General features: G+C 38.3%; 1 protein-coding gene across 2 annotated transcripts; it reads right to left on the bottom strand.

Moving 5' to 3' along the window:
* Nucleotides 1-1,728: 1,728 nt before the first annotated feature.
* LOC307161478 (uncharacterized protein) lies at nucleotides 1,729-10,430 on the bottom strand. Of its 2 annotated transcripts, none has more exons than XM_079876203.1 (3): nucleotides 10,361-10,430; nucleotides 5,689-5,902; nucleotides 1,729-5,479 (listed from the first exon to the last, which is right to left on the bottom strand). In XM_079876203.1, exons 2-3 carry the CDS (start codon nucleotides 5,771-5,773, stop codon nucleotides 4,512-4,514), a joined length of 1,053 nt encoding a protein of 350 aa, XP_079732329.1. In that variant the 5' UTR covers nucleotides 5,774-5,902; nucleotides 10,361-10,430; the 3' UTR covers nucleotides 1,729-4,511. The 2 variants fall into 2 exon arrangements, with proteins under 2 accessions (XP_079732329.1, XP_079732330.1); XM_079876204.1 differs by lacking the exon at nucleotides 10,361-10,430 and adding an exon at nucleotides 10,273-10,293.
* Nucleotides 10,431-14,136: the final 3,706 nt, after the last annotated feature.

The raw sequence follows: 14,136 nt of genomic DNA, 5'->3' as shown, positions 1-14,136 counted from the left end.
TGGAAAGAAAGAGAGTCTTTTTTCGTTGATCACGTGTTTCTCTGAAAACAATACGCGCTCCGGCACGGAGCTTTATGACTGCTTTGTTGGACAAAATGGCAGATTCGGCAGATTATGACTGGTCAGATCACCTGTCAATCAAACTCCAGACGAAGGGTGAATATCGTTCAGAAATATGCTTAGGCCCCCTATAGGAGATTGAGCATGGCTCCATTGCAGCTCTTAGGCAGCTGTTATTTATTAAACATCACTCTATCCTGACCCATGTCCCGATGTTGCAACAGCTCTCAAGTTGTTTCTAACTTACCTGCAGACAGTGACGGACTTAACCAATAAGCGAGGCAAGCAGCTGCTTAGGGCCCCGGGGAATTAGGGGGCCCTGACAAATGCCAAGAAGCCTATATAAATCATATATTACTTATTTGTTTTCTATCCTATATTGTATGGCCTGTCTATAACGTTATTATTACATCTGCTCGAATGCAGGCCCCCGTCCATCACAAAACTGATGCCAGGGAAATAGCTGAAAAGCTTGAGTTGGGCATGAGCTGGCCAGAAGTGCGTTACAGGAAAACAGCAAGACAGTTTCAGTATGAAGGAAGAGAGCAAACTGTGTCAACCCCAGAGGAACAGTTTGAAAGGGAGTTTTTCCTGCCACTTGAAGACACAGCTTTGGTCACACTAGAGGAGCGCTTCTCTCACATGGAAAGCTTTTATAAGCTGTATGGATTTCTTTACTCCCATGACAATATGAGAATCACAGATCAGGAAGGGAAACAAGATGAGTGTTGCCAAAGACTGGAGCAAACTATGCATGACATTGATGCTGAAGATCTAAAGATGGAAGTAAAGGCTGCAATCAGTGCTTTCCCCACGTAAGCATCACCACACGAGATGCTTGATCACATTTATGAACAAAGCATCCGTTTATGTCTCCTAATCTGAGCATAGCCCTAAGACTACGGCTTACTCTACCTGACAGTCGCTTCAGGTGAGAGAAGCTTTTCTTCCCTGAAGCTGATTAAACCTACCAGAGAACATCTGTGTCTCAGGAGAGGCTTTCTTCACCGGCCGTTCTCTCCACTGAACATGAAGTCAGGAAGACGCTGGACACAGAATCTCTTATAACAAGATCTGCAGAGGCAAAAGCACGCAGGGTCAAAATTAGAGGAAAACTTTTAGGACAGAGTCAGAAATGAGAGTGAATGATCTGTAGAATGTAAATAATATATTTATTTATGTTTTAAAACTAAAAACAAGACCAAGCAAAGTGACAGGACCCTGAACAATAGGGTCAGAAAACAGAGAGCCATCTTACCTTGATATTTTACTCTGATGAACCTTTCGTGCATTGTGTTGTGCAGACAATTTAAATGCCATGTTTGTATGGAAATGGGAGTGATGGAGAGGGCTGATCAACGGGGGAATATTCTCACAGAAAATGGGGCTAAATGGGATACAAACATAGAAATGATTCACCATCTGAAAGCATTTTTCTGAGTTAGGACCAGCACAACTACATTTGTAACCTCTGCATCAAAAGTGCAGGGTGTCACCTTTTGTCAAGTTCAAAAAACATAATTTATTTGAAGTATAATTTTTTGTAACAATGTAAAATACTGCCACTTTTGATCAATTTGAGTATCCCTGCTGAAAGAATGTCTAATTATTACACAGAATTTGTAAGGTCTATATTGTATATATATCAAAATGCACATAGCTTGGGTTCTTAACCTTTATTAAATGGTTCAAGTAGTATGTCAGTGGTGTTAGCAGGCATTTTCTAATCAGTTTTGAGATGAGGTGGGGGTGTGGAGTCACGAGTTCACATCAGACAGGCAGAAGGCAGGCTGTGTGTCCTAAATGATGGAAAAGCCTGCTATACACCAATGGTTCGCAACTCATTTTGCTTCCTGACCCAGATTTTACATTGGATATTATCAACCCAACACAGCACAGCAATGTTTATCATACTGTATCATAACATTAAAAACGTTAAACGTCAAACATAGAAAAGTATTATTGTCACCATGATCTGCATAATCCCAAAAATGATGCAAAACTATGAACACAAGCTGAACAGTAAAATTGATTTTGTAAATGCATACACATATTATGGTTGGCACAAATCATGGGCATTCCCATTGCAAGGCAAACATTAACACAGTTTAGGATGTATTGTCTTTTACTGCGCATAGATCTGTTCATGGTTTTTGAGGATGAGAGTTTCTCATGCAATCAGAAATGCTGTCCAGATGAATTTGAGTCATATTCAGGGATGCTCAGCCGGACTCGACATTGAAACCATTTCTCCTGCCTTGATTAAATTGATTTTTTGAATAAATGAAACAAATCAAGTATAAAATATTGATGTAACGTCACTAAGGCAATGAATGCAAACATGCACACTCTCAGTCCCTCTCATCTCCAGTTTGTATTGGTGACGAGAGTTAATAAGAGACATGGTCCTCACATCAAGGGTGGTAACAAATAAATTTAACATGCAATAATATCAAGACGTGGTCTCCCATCCTTTGTGTTACTAACCTACACAAGTCCTCAAAAGAGGAAAATCTTGGACACTTATGATTTGTTAATGCAAAAGTTTTGAAGCTATGATTGCATATCTGAAACCTCATGTTTTTTACTAGTCGCCATTGTGTAATAATGATCTTTGACAGTGACAACAGAGTTCATATATGGTTTCTATATGCCAATATAAACACTCACATTAAAAACCTTATTTTGTGGGTTTTTTTTTTTTGTGGTAGCATGAGGCTTAAAGAGGTATCTTTGAGAAATAAAATGTTTCAGAAATGTGAACTGTAACACTCCTCATATAAGACCAGCCTAATTATTAGAAAAATCTGACTTTGTGTACATTTTTTATAAGAGAAAGCTAGTACACACCCAAGCCTGACTGATGTTTGCAAGCTAAGTACACAAAAAAATGACTTAATCCACAAGAGTTTCTAAAGGTGAACAAGCATTAAACATTTATTCAGTTTAAAGACACTTTTATCCAAAGCAACTTCGATCAACAACCGTGTTACTTGATCAGATCAAGCTCAGTTTGGTACTGATAGTGTCATGTTCTACTATTTGACTGGTTAAGCCTCCAAACAGAAAGGCACAGTTAACAACGAAATGCAAATTTGTCACAATCCAGTTTCCAATGTTGCTCAAAACTCCACATCTTTCTTCTTCCATGGAAAAAAAAAGGATTTTTGGAAAGAGTGGTTTAATGTACTTGCACTTGACAGTCAGAATCACACGTTTCAGTGTGTGGAAAAGAGCAGATATAAGGCTTAAATATCTCCTTTTGTGTTCAGCAGAGAGAAATGCAAGGCAGACGATGATGACAGAAGTTTGATTTCTGAGTGAACCGTCCCACATCAATATACTTTTCTGTACTACTGCTACTTCAACATATGAAACACACCTCTAAAAACATGGCACTTCACAGCAACCTACTACTCTGTACTATATTTCATCAAGTAACGTGTCTTAACTGTCTTAAAAAGCCTCCCAGTTAGTTTGTAATGCCATGTCAGCTTCTATGGATATCTCTAGGACTGTCACTAATGATTACTTTGGTAATTGGTCGATTATTTTGATGATTAATCGAGTTAAAAGAAATTGTGGTAATTAAAATAGACCTTAGCAGAGACATAAGCTTTTAAATGACTTAAAATACATCTATAATTGATGAGGCAATAATGTTATAACAGTTAAAATACATAATATACATAATATAAACAATCATCTTATGTACATTATGTATTATGTAGCCTGGTGATTGTTGTTGTTACACATGTAACTTGATCAAATCCTTTAATATGTAATACTGGACAAACAACATTTAACGTGGACATATGTGAACTCAGAGCGAGGGTTTAAACTTCTATTCTGAAATCGCAATGAACAGTTCGCATATTTAGAAACATATTTAGGTTTAGGTTCCCAGATAAACATCATATGGATTCTGAGACGCGCCAAAATGATAGAGTTCATGTGGAGCATTTACTGTGAACGGAGCTGCTCTGAAACGCACGTAACCCTACACACATGAAAATAAATAAAGCGCATATATATTAGATCTGCAGCACATATAGTTATTTAAATGAATTGCAGCCTTTAGGAATGGTTTTTAAATGATTTTAATAAAAAAAAGGGTCTAATAATGCGGTCCAGGGACTCTCGCCACTTCCGGTATTTTAGCGGTTACTCGACACGAGCAAAATGCAATCAAGGATTTTTTTTTTAATCGGGTACTCGAATTTAATCGAGGAATCGTGACAGCCCTAGATACAGTATTCCCATTGTGAAATCCAGGTTATAATACAGTAACAGATACAGTAATATATTGACATTTTTTTTTATCCTGGACTGACTTTGTTAGAAACTATTTTTAAGGGTGTCAGCGTGTTAAACCTCAGTTTTCTCTGGAAATATATCACAGTCACAGTCCATTGCTATTTTGGGAGTCTTTGATTCAACTGAATGACACACTATGTAGTTGAAAGTGTTGCACCTGGGGATGAACTCTGCTGGTCTTGGGGCCTGAAGATGAACTGTGGTAATTTGCGACACTTCTGCTGTTTTAAATGTCTCAGTAGATGGCTGAACTGGCTGAATCCCCTCCCGCATGAAGGGCACTGGTACGGCTTCTCTCCGGTGTGCACTCGCTCGTGTTTCTTCAGGTTTCCCGACTCAGCGAAGCTCTTCCCACAGTACGAGCACGTGTACGGTTTTTCCCCAGTGTGGATTCTTTGGTGCATTTTCAATTCGCTGGCTCTAGTAAAAGCACTGCCACACTCGGAGCACACGTGCGCTTTCACACCGGTGTGTTTTTTCTGGTGGTCTTTAAAATAGCAGAGCCATAAGAAACTCTTCCCACAAAAAGTACACACGTACGGCCTCTCGTTGGTGTGGATTTTCAGGTGTCTTTTTAAGTGCGCCGCCAAAATGAACTTTTGACCGCACTGATCACAGTTGAATGGCCTTTCTCCGGAGTGAGTGAGCAGGTGAGTTTTCAGACTCGTTGCATGTGTGAAACTCCTTCCGCACTGAGTGCATGCGAAGGGCTTCTCTCCGGTGTGAATCCTTATGTGATCCGTAAGATTTGCTTTATGCGTGAATCTTTTCCCGCACTGCTGACATGCGAATCGCCTCTCTCCAGAGTGAATTCTCATGTGATCCTTAAGGTTTCCTTTGTGTGTGAAACTCTTTCCGCACTGAAGGCATGTGTAAGGCTTCTCTCCGGTGTGAGTCCTTATATGATCCTCAAGGTGTCCTCTTTGTTTAAAACACTTTCCACAATGAGGGCAGATGAGAGCGCTTTTCTGTGCACAATTATTTTCAGCCTGTGAGCAACTCAAAGATGTGTCACTAGTTATGAATGCATGAGGTTCCTCAAACTGACATTTCTCCTCCACTTCATTCAACTCTTGACTTTCCTCTTTCACCTCCACCAGGTCTAAAATGAACACAAAATAGAATATATAAAAATTAAAAAGACATTTTTCTCACACTCTTGGCATTGCTGCAGTGATGATGCAAAAATTACTTTGTGATTGAAGGGATGTTACTTTAATATGGTACAATATCAACATATTCCATGTCAATTGATTTACATAAATAAATAGACCCTGCAATTACCGCAAGTTGATCAAACTGGGGACCAACCTTTTTGTTCTTCTGAGTCATCCTTTAATATTTTGAATGGTTCTGGATCACTCACGTCCCCAATCACCACTCTGACGAACTCCATCGTTTCAATGATGTGTTAAGCAGGATTGGTTGTCACACTAGAATTAATCCTGTTTGTTTGAATCCACGTGGCTTCTTCACTTATATTCCCATCTCTGGGGAGCAGCTTCACTGGTTTGGAGGTCCAAATCTGCTAAGTCAAATTTAAAGGGTTAGTTCAACCAAAAATGAAGATTATCCCCTAATTTACTCAGTTACTCAAGCCATCCTAGGTGTATATGACTTTCTTCTTTCAGCCAAACACAATCAGAGTTACATTCAAAAATTCCTTCACAGCGGTGCACTTTCGCTCCTCCCTAAAAGCCCAAACTTGACATCCAAATCAGCAAAACGTACGTTATTCAGTTTCTGTTGTAGGCTATTACTTATCTGAATACCACTGAGTACATCTTTCTGAAAAACCTAAAGCACTAATTATTTAATTTGTATTTTTGTTCTGTAGTTTTTGTTTTTTTTCAGTTAGTTTGTAATTTGGTTTATTTCTTCTTATTGTATTGCTGACGTTTACTTGTCTTCTGTACTGTAACTGTTTTGAGGACTTTTACTTACATTAATTAACCTAGTCTTAGTTTTTGTTGAAGTTCTGATAATTGTGAAATTTCACTGACATTTAAAAGGACTCATATCATGAAATAAGACTTTGATTAGATCACCCACCTATAATAGTGTTAAATAATGTTGATTTCAATTTTGAGCAAAATAATCGTGATTATGATTTTTGCAATAATCGAGCAGCACTACTTCGAAGCCCAAAAAAAGTGCATCCATCCATCATAAAAATTATTCATATGGTTCCAGGGGGTTAATAAAGGCCTTCTGAAGTGAAGCTATGAAAATATCCATATTTATACCTTTATAAACAGTAATGACTGACTTACGGTCACGGCTGTACGCGAGTCGAGTTCCGGCTGAAGAGTGACATCTGACCTGACACGTGGCACGTGATGTATTGACAAATGCAGAAGCGCAGAGGATAGAGCAAAACAAAACACTGGTCACGAATTAGAAGTCTAAAACATGATTTTTAACAAGAGAAACGTCGGAGGATTTCAACATAAGAGAAGAGGAGCTTGAGTTTGTTGCCCAGCTCTATTTGTTTGAACCGCGAGAAGCATCAAACCTTACGCTACTCCAACATCATACGTCGGTGTGGTGAACAATCGAGTCCGGTTGAAGAGATGAGTCCGAGCTTAGGACCCAAGCAATCCGATTGGTTCAAAGCACGTTTTATGGGTAATCGCTTTAGTGCCTGGTTACAAATAATACAAAATCACTTTATTATAGAAGAAGTTTGTACCACGTTATAACGAGTCATTAATGTATTTTAACTTATATGTTTAATATACTAGTATTTAACCGAAGCTATAGATTGTGAAATTAAACATTTCTCGTTGTTAGTGTGTTTTTTATAATAAATAAACAACATATTTGAGCTTCAAACAACTTCATTCTCGACTGAGAAACTCAGAACTACATTTCGTGACACAATAACAGTCGTATTTTACATTTCGCGGTCTTTCTCCTCTGCTATAGATGGGTTTCCGTTTCTCGAATTACCCATTATCCTCTGCGGCGCGCCGCCATGTCGTGTGTCAAAGCTGTCATGCTCATGTTTACCGCCTTTTCATTTACCCAAGTATTTTTGACTCTTTTGTGTTGAGATTACGATGACAAATTCCTCCAAACCTGGCGACAAGGTGAATGTTATTTACAGGGACACATTAGACGATGTTTGCAAGGCAAGATATGATGAGAAATTGAGTTATATCGATGGAAAGGATCCTTACACAATGTCGAAAGAGGACTGGTCATGTAATCCTGCGGCGTACCCCGATATTCAGGAAATGGACATTGCCAAGTATCTCATCCACAACGTTAGTGCGTACACTTTTGACGAATTAAGAGGAAGAAAGTCTCTGGAAGCATACAATTATTTTGTAAGTGGATGGGTACAAGATATAAAGCATGCTGCCATCGGAGAAAGGTGTGTTTTGACCGCCCGAGTGCGCCATTCTCAACGTACCACAGACCCTTTTCTGGTGCCCTGGTTGATAGCGGAGAAGAGTGGCAGCGTGATTTGTGGACATTGTACATGCATGGCCGGATTGGGTGAGGTGTGTTCCCATGTTTCAGCCCTTTTATTTGCCATTGAAGCAACAGTGAAGCTGAGAAACAGCAAAACAGTTACACAGGAGAAATCCTATTGGCTACTTCCATCAGCTATCAAAAAGGTTTTTTTTTTTGTATGTGTTTTAAATCCGTGTGTTATTCGTTCAATCAAATTACAATTTCTAAACAAACAAAATTAGCCAGAAGTCATTTCCAAGATCCTAGCTCACATTGTCACATTGCAGGGTTCCAGACTGCGACCATTTTTGGAGAATGTGCGAGTTAAAATTTTATGTGGTCGCATTTGTGCGAGTGCATGGTCATGTACTACTCAGTTAAATTCACGCATGAATTCTCCTGCGTTGAACTTGTTTTAGCGCCCGCCAAAGTGAATTTTTGTCCCGCCAAAGTCTTATTTGATCGGTGAGTAATGTAGATGAACTGCTGCGCTTGTGACAGGGCGCATGTTTAACTGAAAGAACGAGCAGAAAGAGAGAGCGAGCCGGTCAAGCTACAGTTAGTCCAAAATGCCGCCGCTAGAGTTCTTACTAGATCAAGAAAATATGATCATATAACACCAATTTTATCATCACTACATTGGTTACCTATAAAGTTCCGTATTAATTACAAGGTCAAGTCAAGTCAAGTCATCTTCATTTATATAGCGCTTTTAACAATGTAGATTGTCTCAAAGCAGCTTTACAGAGATAAGCGTATAATTTAAGGCAACAGAGATTGTTTCGGCTGTACAGCAGAGTTAAGTTATTTCCATCTAAAGTTAGTTTTAATTGATTTGCTTCCGTCGCAATGATCATTTGTTATTAAATTAGGGGCCGCTAAGACGGTATTATTTATGAAAATACCATATGAAATGTTAATGCAGAATTTAAAATGTTTTACAAGACATGAGGGCACAAATTTAGTAGAAAAAGTGACAAGTTTCCTTGACCGCTTTTTTCCCCAACATCGCGTCATATAATTACGTCACAAGAGGGAGTCGTTTGCTCTGCGTTTGCACAGTGCAGAGTAGGTTGATATTCAGTAGAAGCGGTTGTGATTGACTGTGTTTTCAGTAGTTATTAATTTCAATTTATCGTCGTCATAAATTATTGTGTTCGTGGAGGTTGCACAAACTCCAGCCTGTCAGGACATCGAGTCCACAGGTTTCCTAACAAGATAAAGGGCGGCGCCATCTTCCATGTCTGGCTGTGTTTTGTGCAGGTGAAGAGACGGGACTTCACTTCTGCATCTGCTTCCAAAAACATGGAAGTGTGTAGCGTTCACTTTAGACCGGAGGATTATAACCCCGGAGATATGATTGAGCTCAACATGGTAGCACATACAGGCCTCAAAGCCTGGGTGCAAAGTCAGGCACTGCACATCAAGTCATACACTGACTCACTGGGGGCTCTGACCTGCAATATGCCCTTTAACCCCCTGGAGCCGTATGGAGACCTTTATGATGGATGGATTCACTTTTTTGGGCTTCCATATCTCAGTTACCATTCACTCCCATTATAAAGCTAGGAAGAGGCAGGATATTTTAATAGAACTCTAAATTGTGTTTGGCTGAAAGAAGAAAGTCATTTACACCTAGGATGGCTTGAGAGGGAGTAAATCATGGGATATTTTTCATTTTTCTATAGGAAATGTATGAAAATGAGAGAGCATAAATGCTGAATGGGTGATAATAATGTCATAATGCAAAAACTCTTAATGGCTCTAAAATTTGGCTTCAACTGCCTTTAGGAAAATATAATTTCTTATTTCGGTCTTATTTTTATTTTGAGATCCAGTATGACCAGTACATGATGACAGGTTTCCAGCAAAATGCACTTCAATCATTCACTTGCAGAATAAAACTCCCAAAACTCGACTCACTTTAAAACAAAAACGGTTATAAGATGCATAACAATAAAGATTTCACTAGCTTTAGTGACACAGGAACACAGTACAATGACAGTAAAGTATATACTATAAAGCAGGTGTCACCAACCCTGCTCCTGGAGGGCTACAGTCCTGCAGATTTCAGCTCCAACCCCAATCAAACACACCTGGACCAGCTAATCAAGCTGTTCAGGGTTGCTTGATAATTACAGGCAGGTGTGTTGGAACAGGGTTGGACCTAAAGTCTGCAGGACAGTAGCCCTCCAGGAGCAGGGTTGGTGACACCTGCTATAAAGTGTACTGCAAGAAATAATATACGCAGCTTCTGTAATAAAATGTAGATAAAGCATAATTATATTAAACATTCCCATTCTGTCCATTTTTAACGTTACTTCATAGTTGATGTAAACAGGCCTCGAAAAAAAAAAACAATATTATATTCGGCAATTATCTACATTTGTTTCACATTACTAACGCAAAACGTCTTCAATAATAGGCTAATACCTCGTGGTCGGGAGCACTTATGTCAAAACTCCCAACCGTATTATAACGCTTTAAACACATTAACAACTGAAGCGCTGAAAACACAGACCTTCCCTCGGCTGGATAACAGCAGACATCCATGTTCTTCTTCTTCTTCTTTGGAATTCAATTTCTGGCGTATTCCGAATCGGAATTACCACCTTCGGCACTTACCGCCACCTACTGTTTGTATTCGTACATGGATGATAGTCACGTCTCTATTCATATTCTTTATTTATTTATATATTTATGTATTATTATTTCGGGTTCACCTAAGTTGTATTTCTGGCTACTGCGTGTTCAGCTCCCATGCCAAAAAACAACAACTTGTGTGTTCCCTTATTTATTTATTTTTATTTTTTCCTTTATATATATATATATATATATATATATATATATATATATATATATATATATATATATATATATATTCACATCCTCTATCAAAGTAGATAAAATTAAGGCATTCTTTTTCTTCATTAACTTTAGTGATAAAAAGTAATGACACAGTTCTTCATGAAAAACATTAAAATTTGGAAGTGTTTTCAGGAATCTATTCTTGTGTAAAAAGAATTTCCCAAGGATTATGAACGTATTAACTGCCAAGTCATGCGCTTCATCTTTCATAAACATACCAAAAATTATATTTTCCTTTGTTAATGCAGGCAAATCTTCAAATTTAGGAAATAGCCAGTAATGCAAATCCTCCCAAAAGGTATAAGCAAATTTACATTCATAAAACAGATGTTCTGTTGTTTCAATCTGATCATCACAAAATGAGCCTCAAAACCGAATCGACATCTCAAAAATTCTTTAGATGGATACACTCCATTAAGAATTTTACCTTTATATATTTTTAATTTCCTAACATCCATGTTCCTGTGACGTGACTGACGTCACCATGACGTCGTTCGGCGAAGCTAAAATAAAAGTCTCGATCATAAATAAAACTCATAAAAGCTCCACTGTATCTTCCGTTACTTCTTATTGAATTCGACTCTCCTTCGGACTTATTGCACGCAATGGTTTATGGTTTATGAGAGTTTATTTAAAGATGTGATTTAACTGTAATACTCTGCTTTTCTAAATTCATTTCAGATCACAACCATGTTGAGATTTTTTTTTAATACTTTTGAACGTTTTGTATAGTTCATACCTTAAATACTAATATATTTCAGTATATATTTGTCCATAATTAACTTCATAATAGAAAAAAAACTAATATATATATTTTTTAAATTAACAATTTACTGAAACTGTTACTGTATATGTATTAGGGGTGTAGTGGTACACAGAAGACACGGTTTGATACGCACACCTCGGTTTCAGGGTTCGATACGAGTTCGGTACAAATGCTAGGTTTCTTTTCATTTATTTTGAACAGACAGTAGCCTAGTGCAAATTACAGTTTGAGTGGCATTTAGTCCCTTGGTTAGTACAGTACCGCCTGCTTTAGTGTATTAAGCACTAAGCAGAAAACAGAAGGCACTCTTGTATAGGTCTTTTTTTTTTTTTTTTTTTTTTTGTAGGGCTGAATAATAATAAAAAAAAAACGGTATTTGGTAACAATTATCCAAGCATCTCTTGTGTTATAAAACTACAAAATTAGTAGAATAATGAAAAATAAAACTTGAGCAGAGATCAGTTTTCTTTGTGTTTGAGAGTTGAATAGCGAATGCTCAATATTATTTTCAATATTACACTTTTTCAAGAAATCACAGAAAGGTGAGCGAGAAGGAGAAAAAGTGGCATCTACATTTGAGCCTTCTTCACTTTTCCACGAGGAGACGGCGAGTGAAGCGGCCCTGAGGCTTCCCATTTCCAGGACACGCATATTTCATCACTGGACAGCACACGACTCACACGATTATAACAGCGGAAACTTCAAATAGTCAGTCATTTAGGGTCATACAAATAAGAGTAAGACTGTCACAATATATCAGGTGTATTTGTTAGTTTCATTTTCATGGACCCCAACTTTGTTTTCATTAGTCACATGTTTTCCTTTGTTTGAGTTTCCCACCACTCCATCTGTTTCCATGAACACCAAACCTCATCACAGCTGTTTGTGGTTTAGTTCATCACATGTGTATATTAGTTCCTCAGTCGAGGTCCGGTCTGGTTTGCGTTAGCGTTTATTCTGTCTTACCTGTTGGATGTGTATTAAACTCTGCCTTTGAACTTCAATCCTGATCGTCATCTGTCTGCCTGCACCTTGCAAACAAAGACATCATTCAAAACTGTAAAGGGTCTATTTTTATTTGTGTACACTCACAAAAAATCAAAACAGTGTGCTTTTGTAAAATAAAGAAAGCAAGCAGGATGTCGCTTTCTGCCATCCCGGTTTCCTTTCTGTGAAGTTAGTGGAGCATGTTACAAAAACTAATCGAAACTCCGCGTATATAGGCTCTGTCCCAAGTGGCCCCCTAAACCCTCGCAGTCTTCCTACGAGTCCACACTTTCATGACGTAACGCTGCTTAAACTGTCAGCAAGAACTAGAAGTCTGCTGTGGAGCTTGCATCAGTGCGGGCTCAGCAAACGTGCTCATCAAGGGCGCATATCTCTTCATAGAAGTTGTGAATCTTGTTTGTAACGGTGGCTTTTGAAGGTAGTTCATATGTATTATCATTAGATAACATTTCTGTTTACGGCTGCATATCCTTTTCTCCAACTACGGGCTAGGCCATGGGTCAAACAGAAAATGTGCACTGCATTAATTGCGAGTTAATAAAATTAGTGCCGTTAAAATGAATTTGTGTTAATGCTTTATTAACTTGTTAATTTTGACAGCCCTAATATATATATATATATATATATATATATATATATATATATATATATATATGAAGAGTTCAGATGCAAAAGCCTCTAAGTGCCATCTGAAATTTTCTTTTTATCAAGCTTGTATATTTAAGTTCAGTAATTTCACTTAAATGACAATTAATAGGTAATTTTCATTGCCATTTAAGTAAAATTACTGAACTTAAATATACAAGCTTGATAAAAATGATCATTCTAGAAGAAAATTTCAGATGGCACTTAGAGGCTTTTGCATCTGAACTCTTCATATATATATATATATATATATTAGGGCTGTCAAATATTTAACGCAATTAACGCAGAATTAGTTTTTTCTGTCATCCTTTGGTTAGCGTTACATTATCATTATATTATATTCAAGCACGACAAGACAAAAGAGAATGCGCTGTCTGTGAATGTGAATGTGAACAAGCAGAGAAAGGAAATAGAGAGACAAGAAGAGAGAAGGGAAAGGGCAAGAAAGGAAGATGTCAGTACAACCAGTGGAGAAATGACAGAATGAGGGGTCATACCAGGAGATAGTTGGGAGAGGGCGGACAGTTAATGTTAGCTTTTTAGCAAGGGCTTGGAACATTCAAAGACCACTTTGCAAAGGCGCATTATTTGCAAAGTTGCTGGCTCTGGCTATGCATCCGGGAGGAAGCAATACCTGCCAGAGGAATCTGAGAAAGAGCTGGCAAGTCTTATCAAGCTCCTCTCCAAAAGAGGCTTCCCCCTTACCAAGAGAGATGTCAAGAGCAGCAGGGCTGAACCCTAGTGTGGGAGGACAGTGGTTTCAACAGTATGAGGACCTGCTGGAGGAACTTGCAATCAAAGATGTTCCATCACATCTTTGGACTTGCAATGAATCTGGCCTGCAAGACCAGTTTGCTCTACCCGTGTGGTTGGGGAGGTGGATAAGCCCTGTGTAGAGGTAACTGCTGGGGAGAAAGGAGAAACCACGGCAGTTCTTGCAGCGTTCAATGCAGCGGGAACATTTAGTCGCACAATGGTCATTTTTAAAGGCAAGCGACTAAGGTGTGAGT

The sequence above is a fragment of the Squalius cephalus genome (assembly GCF_949319135.1).
Source record: "Squalius cephalus genome assembly, chromosome: 7".
NCBI classification, from domain to species: Eukaryota; Metazoa; Chordata; class Actinopteri; order Cypriniformes; family Leuciscidae; genus Squalius; species Squalius cephalus.
The sequence above is the reverse complement of the archived record's forward strand: the minus strand, read 5'-3'. Positions and strand labels throughout refer to the sequence as shown.

What these genes read in the sequence shown, in the direction of transcription:
- LOC307161478 (XM_079876203.1), bottom strand. Translation starts at nt 5,773, where the DNA reads ATGGAGTTCGTCAGAGTGGTGATTGGGGACGTGAGTGATCCAGAACCA. An exon ending in TGACTCAGAAGAACAAAAAG is followed by an intron (nt 5,480 to 5,688) that starts GTTGGTCCCCAG and finishes TGTTCATTTTAG; the next exon opens with ACCTGGTGGAGGTGAAAGAG.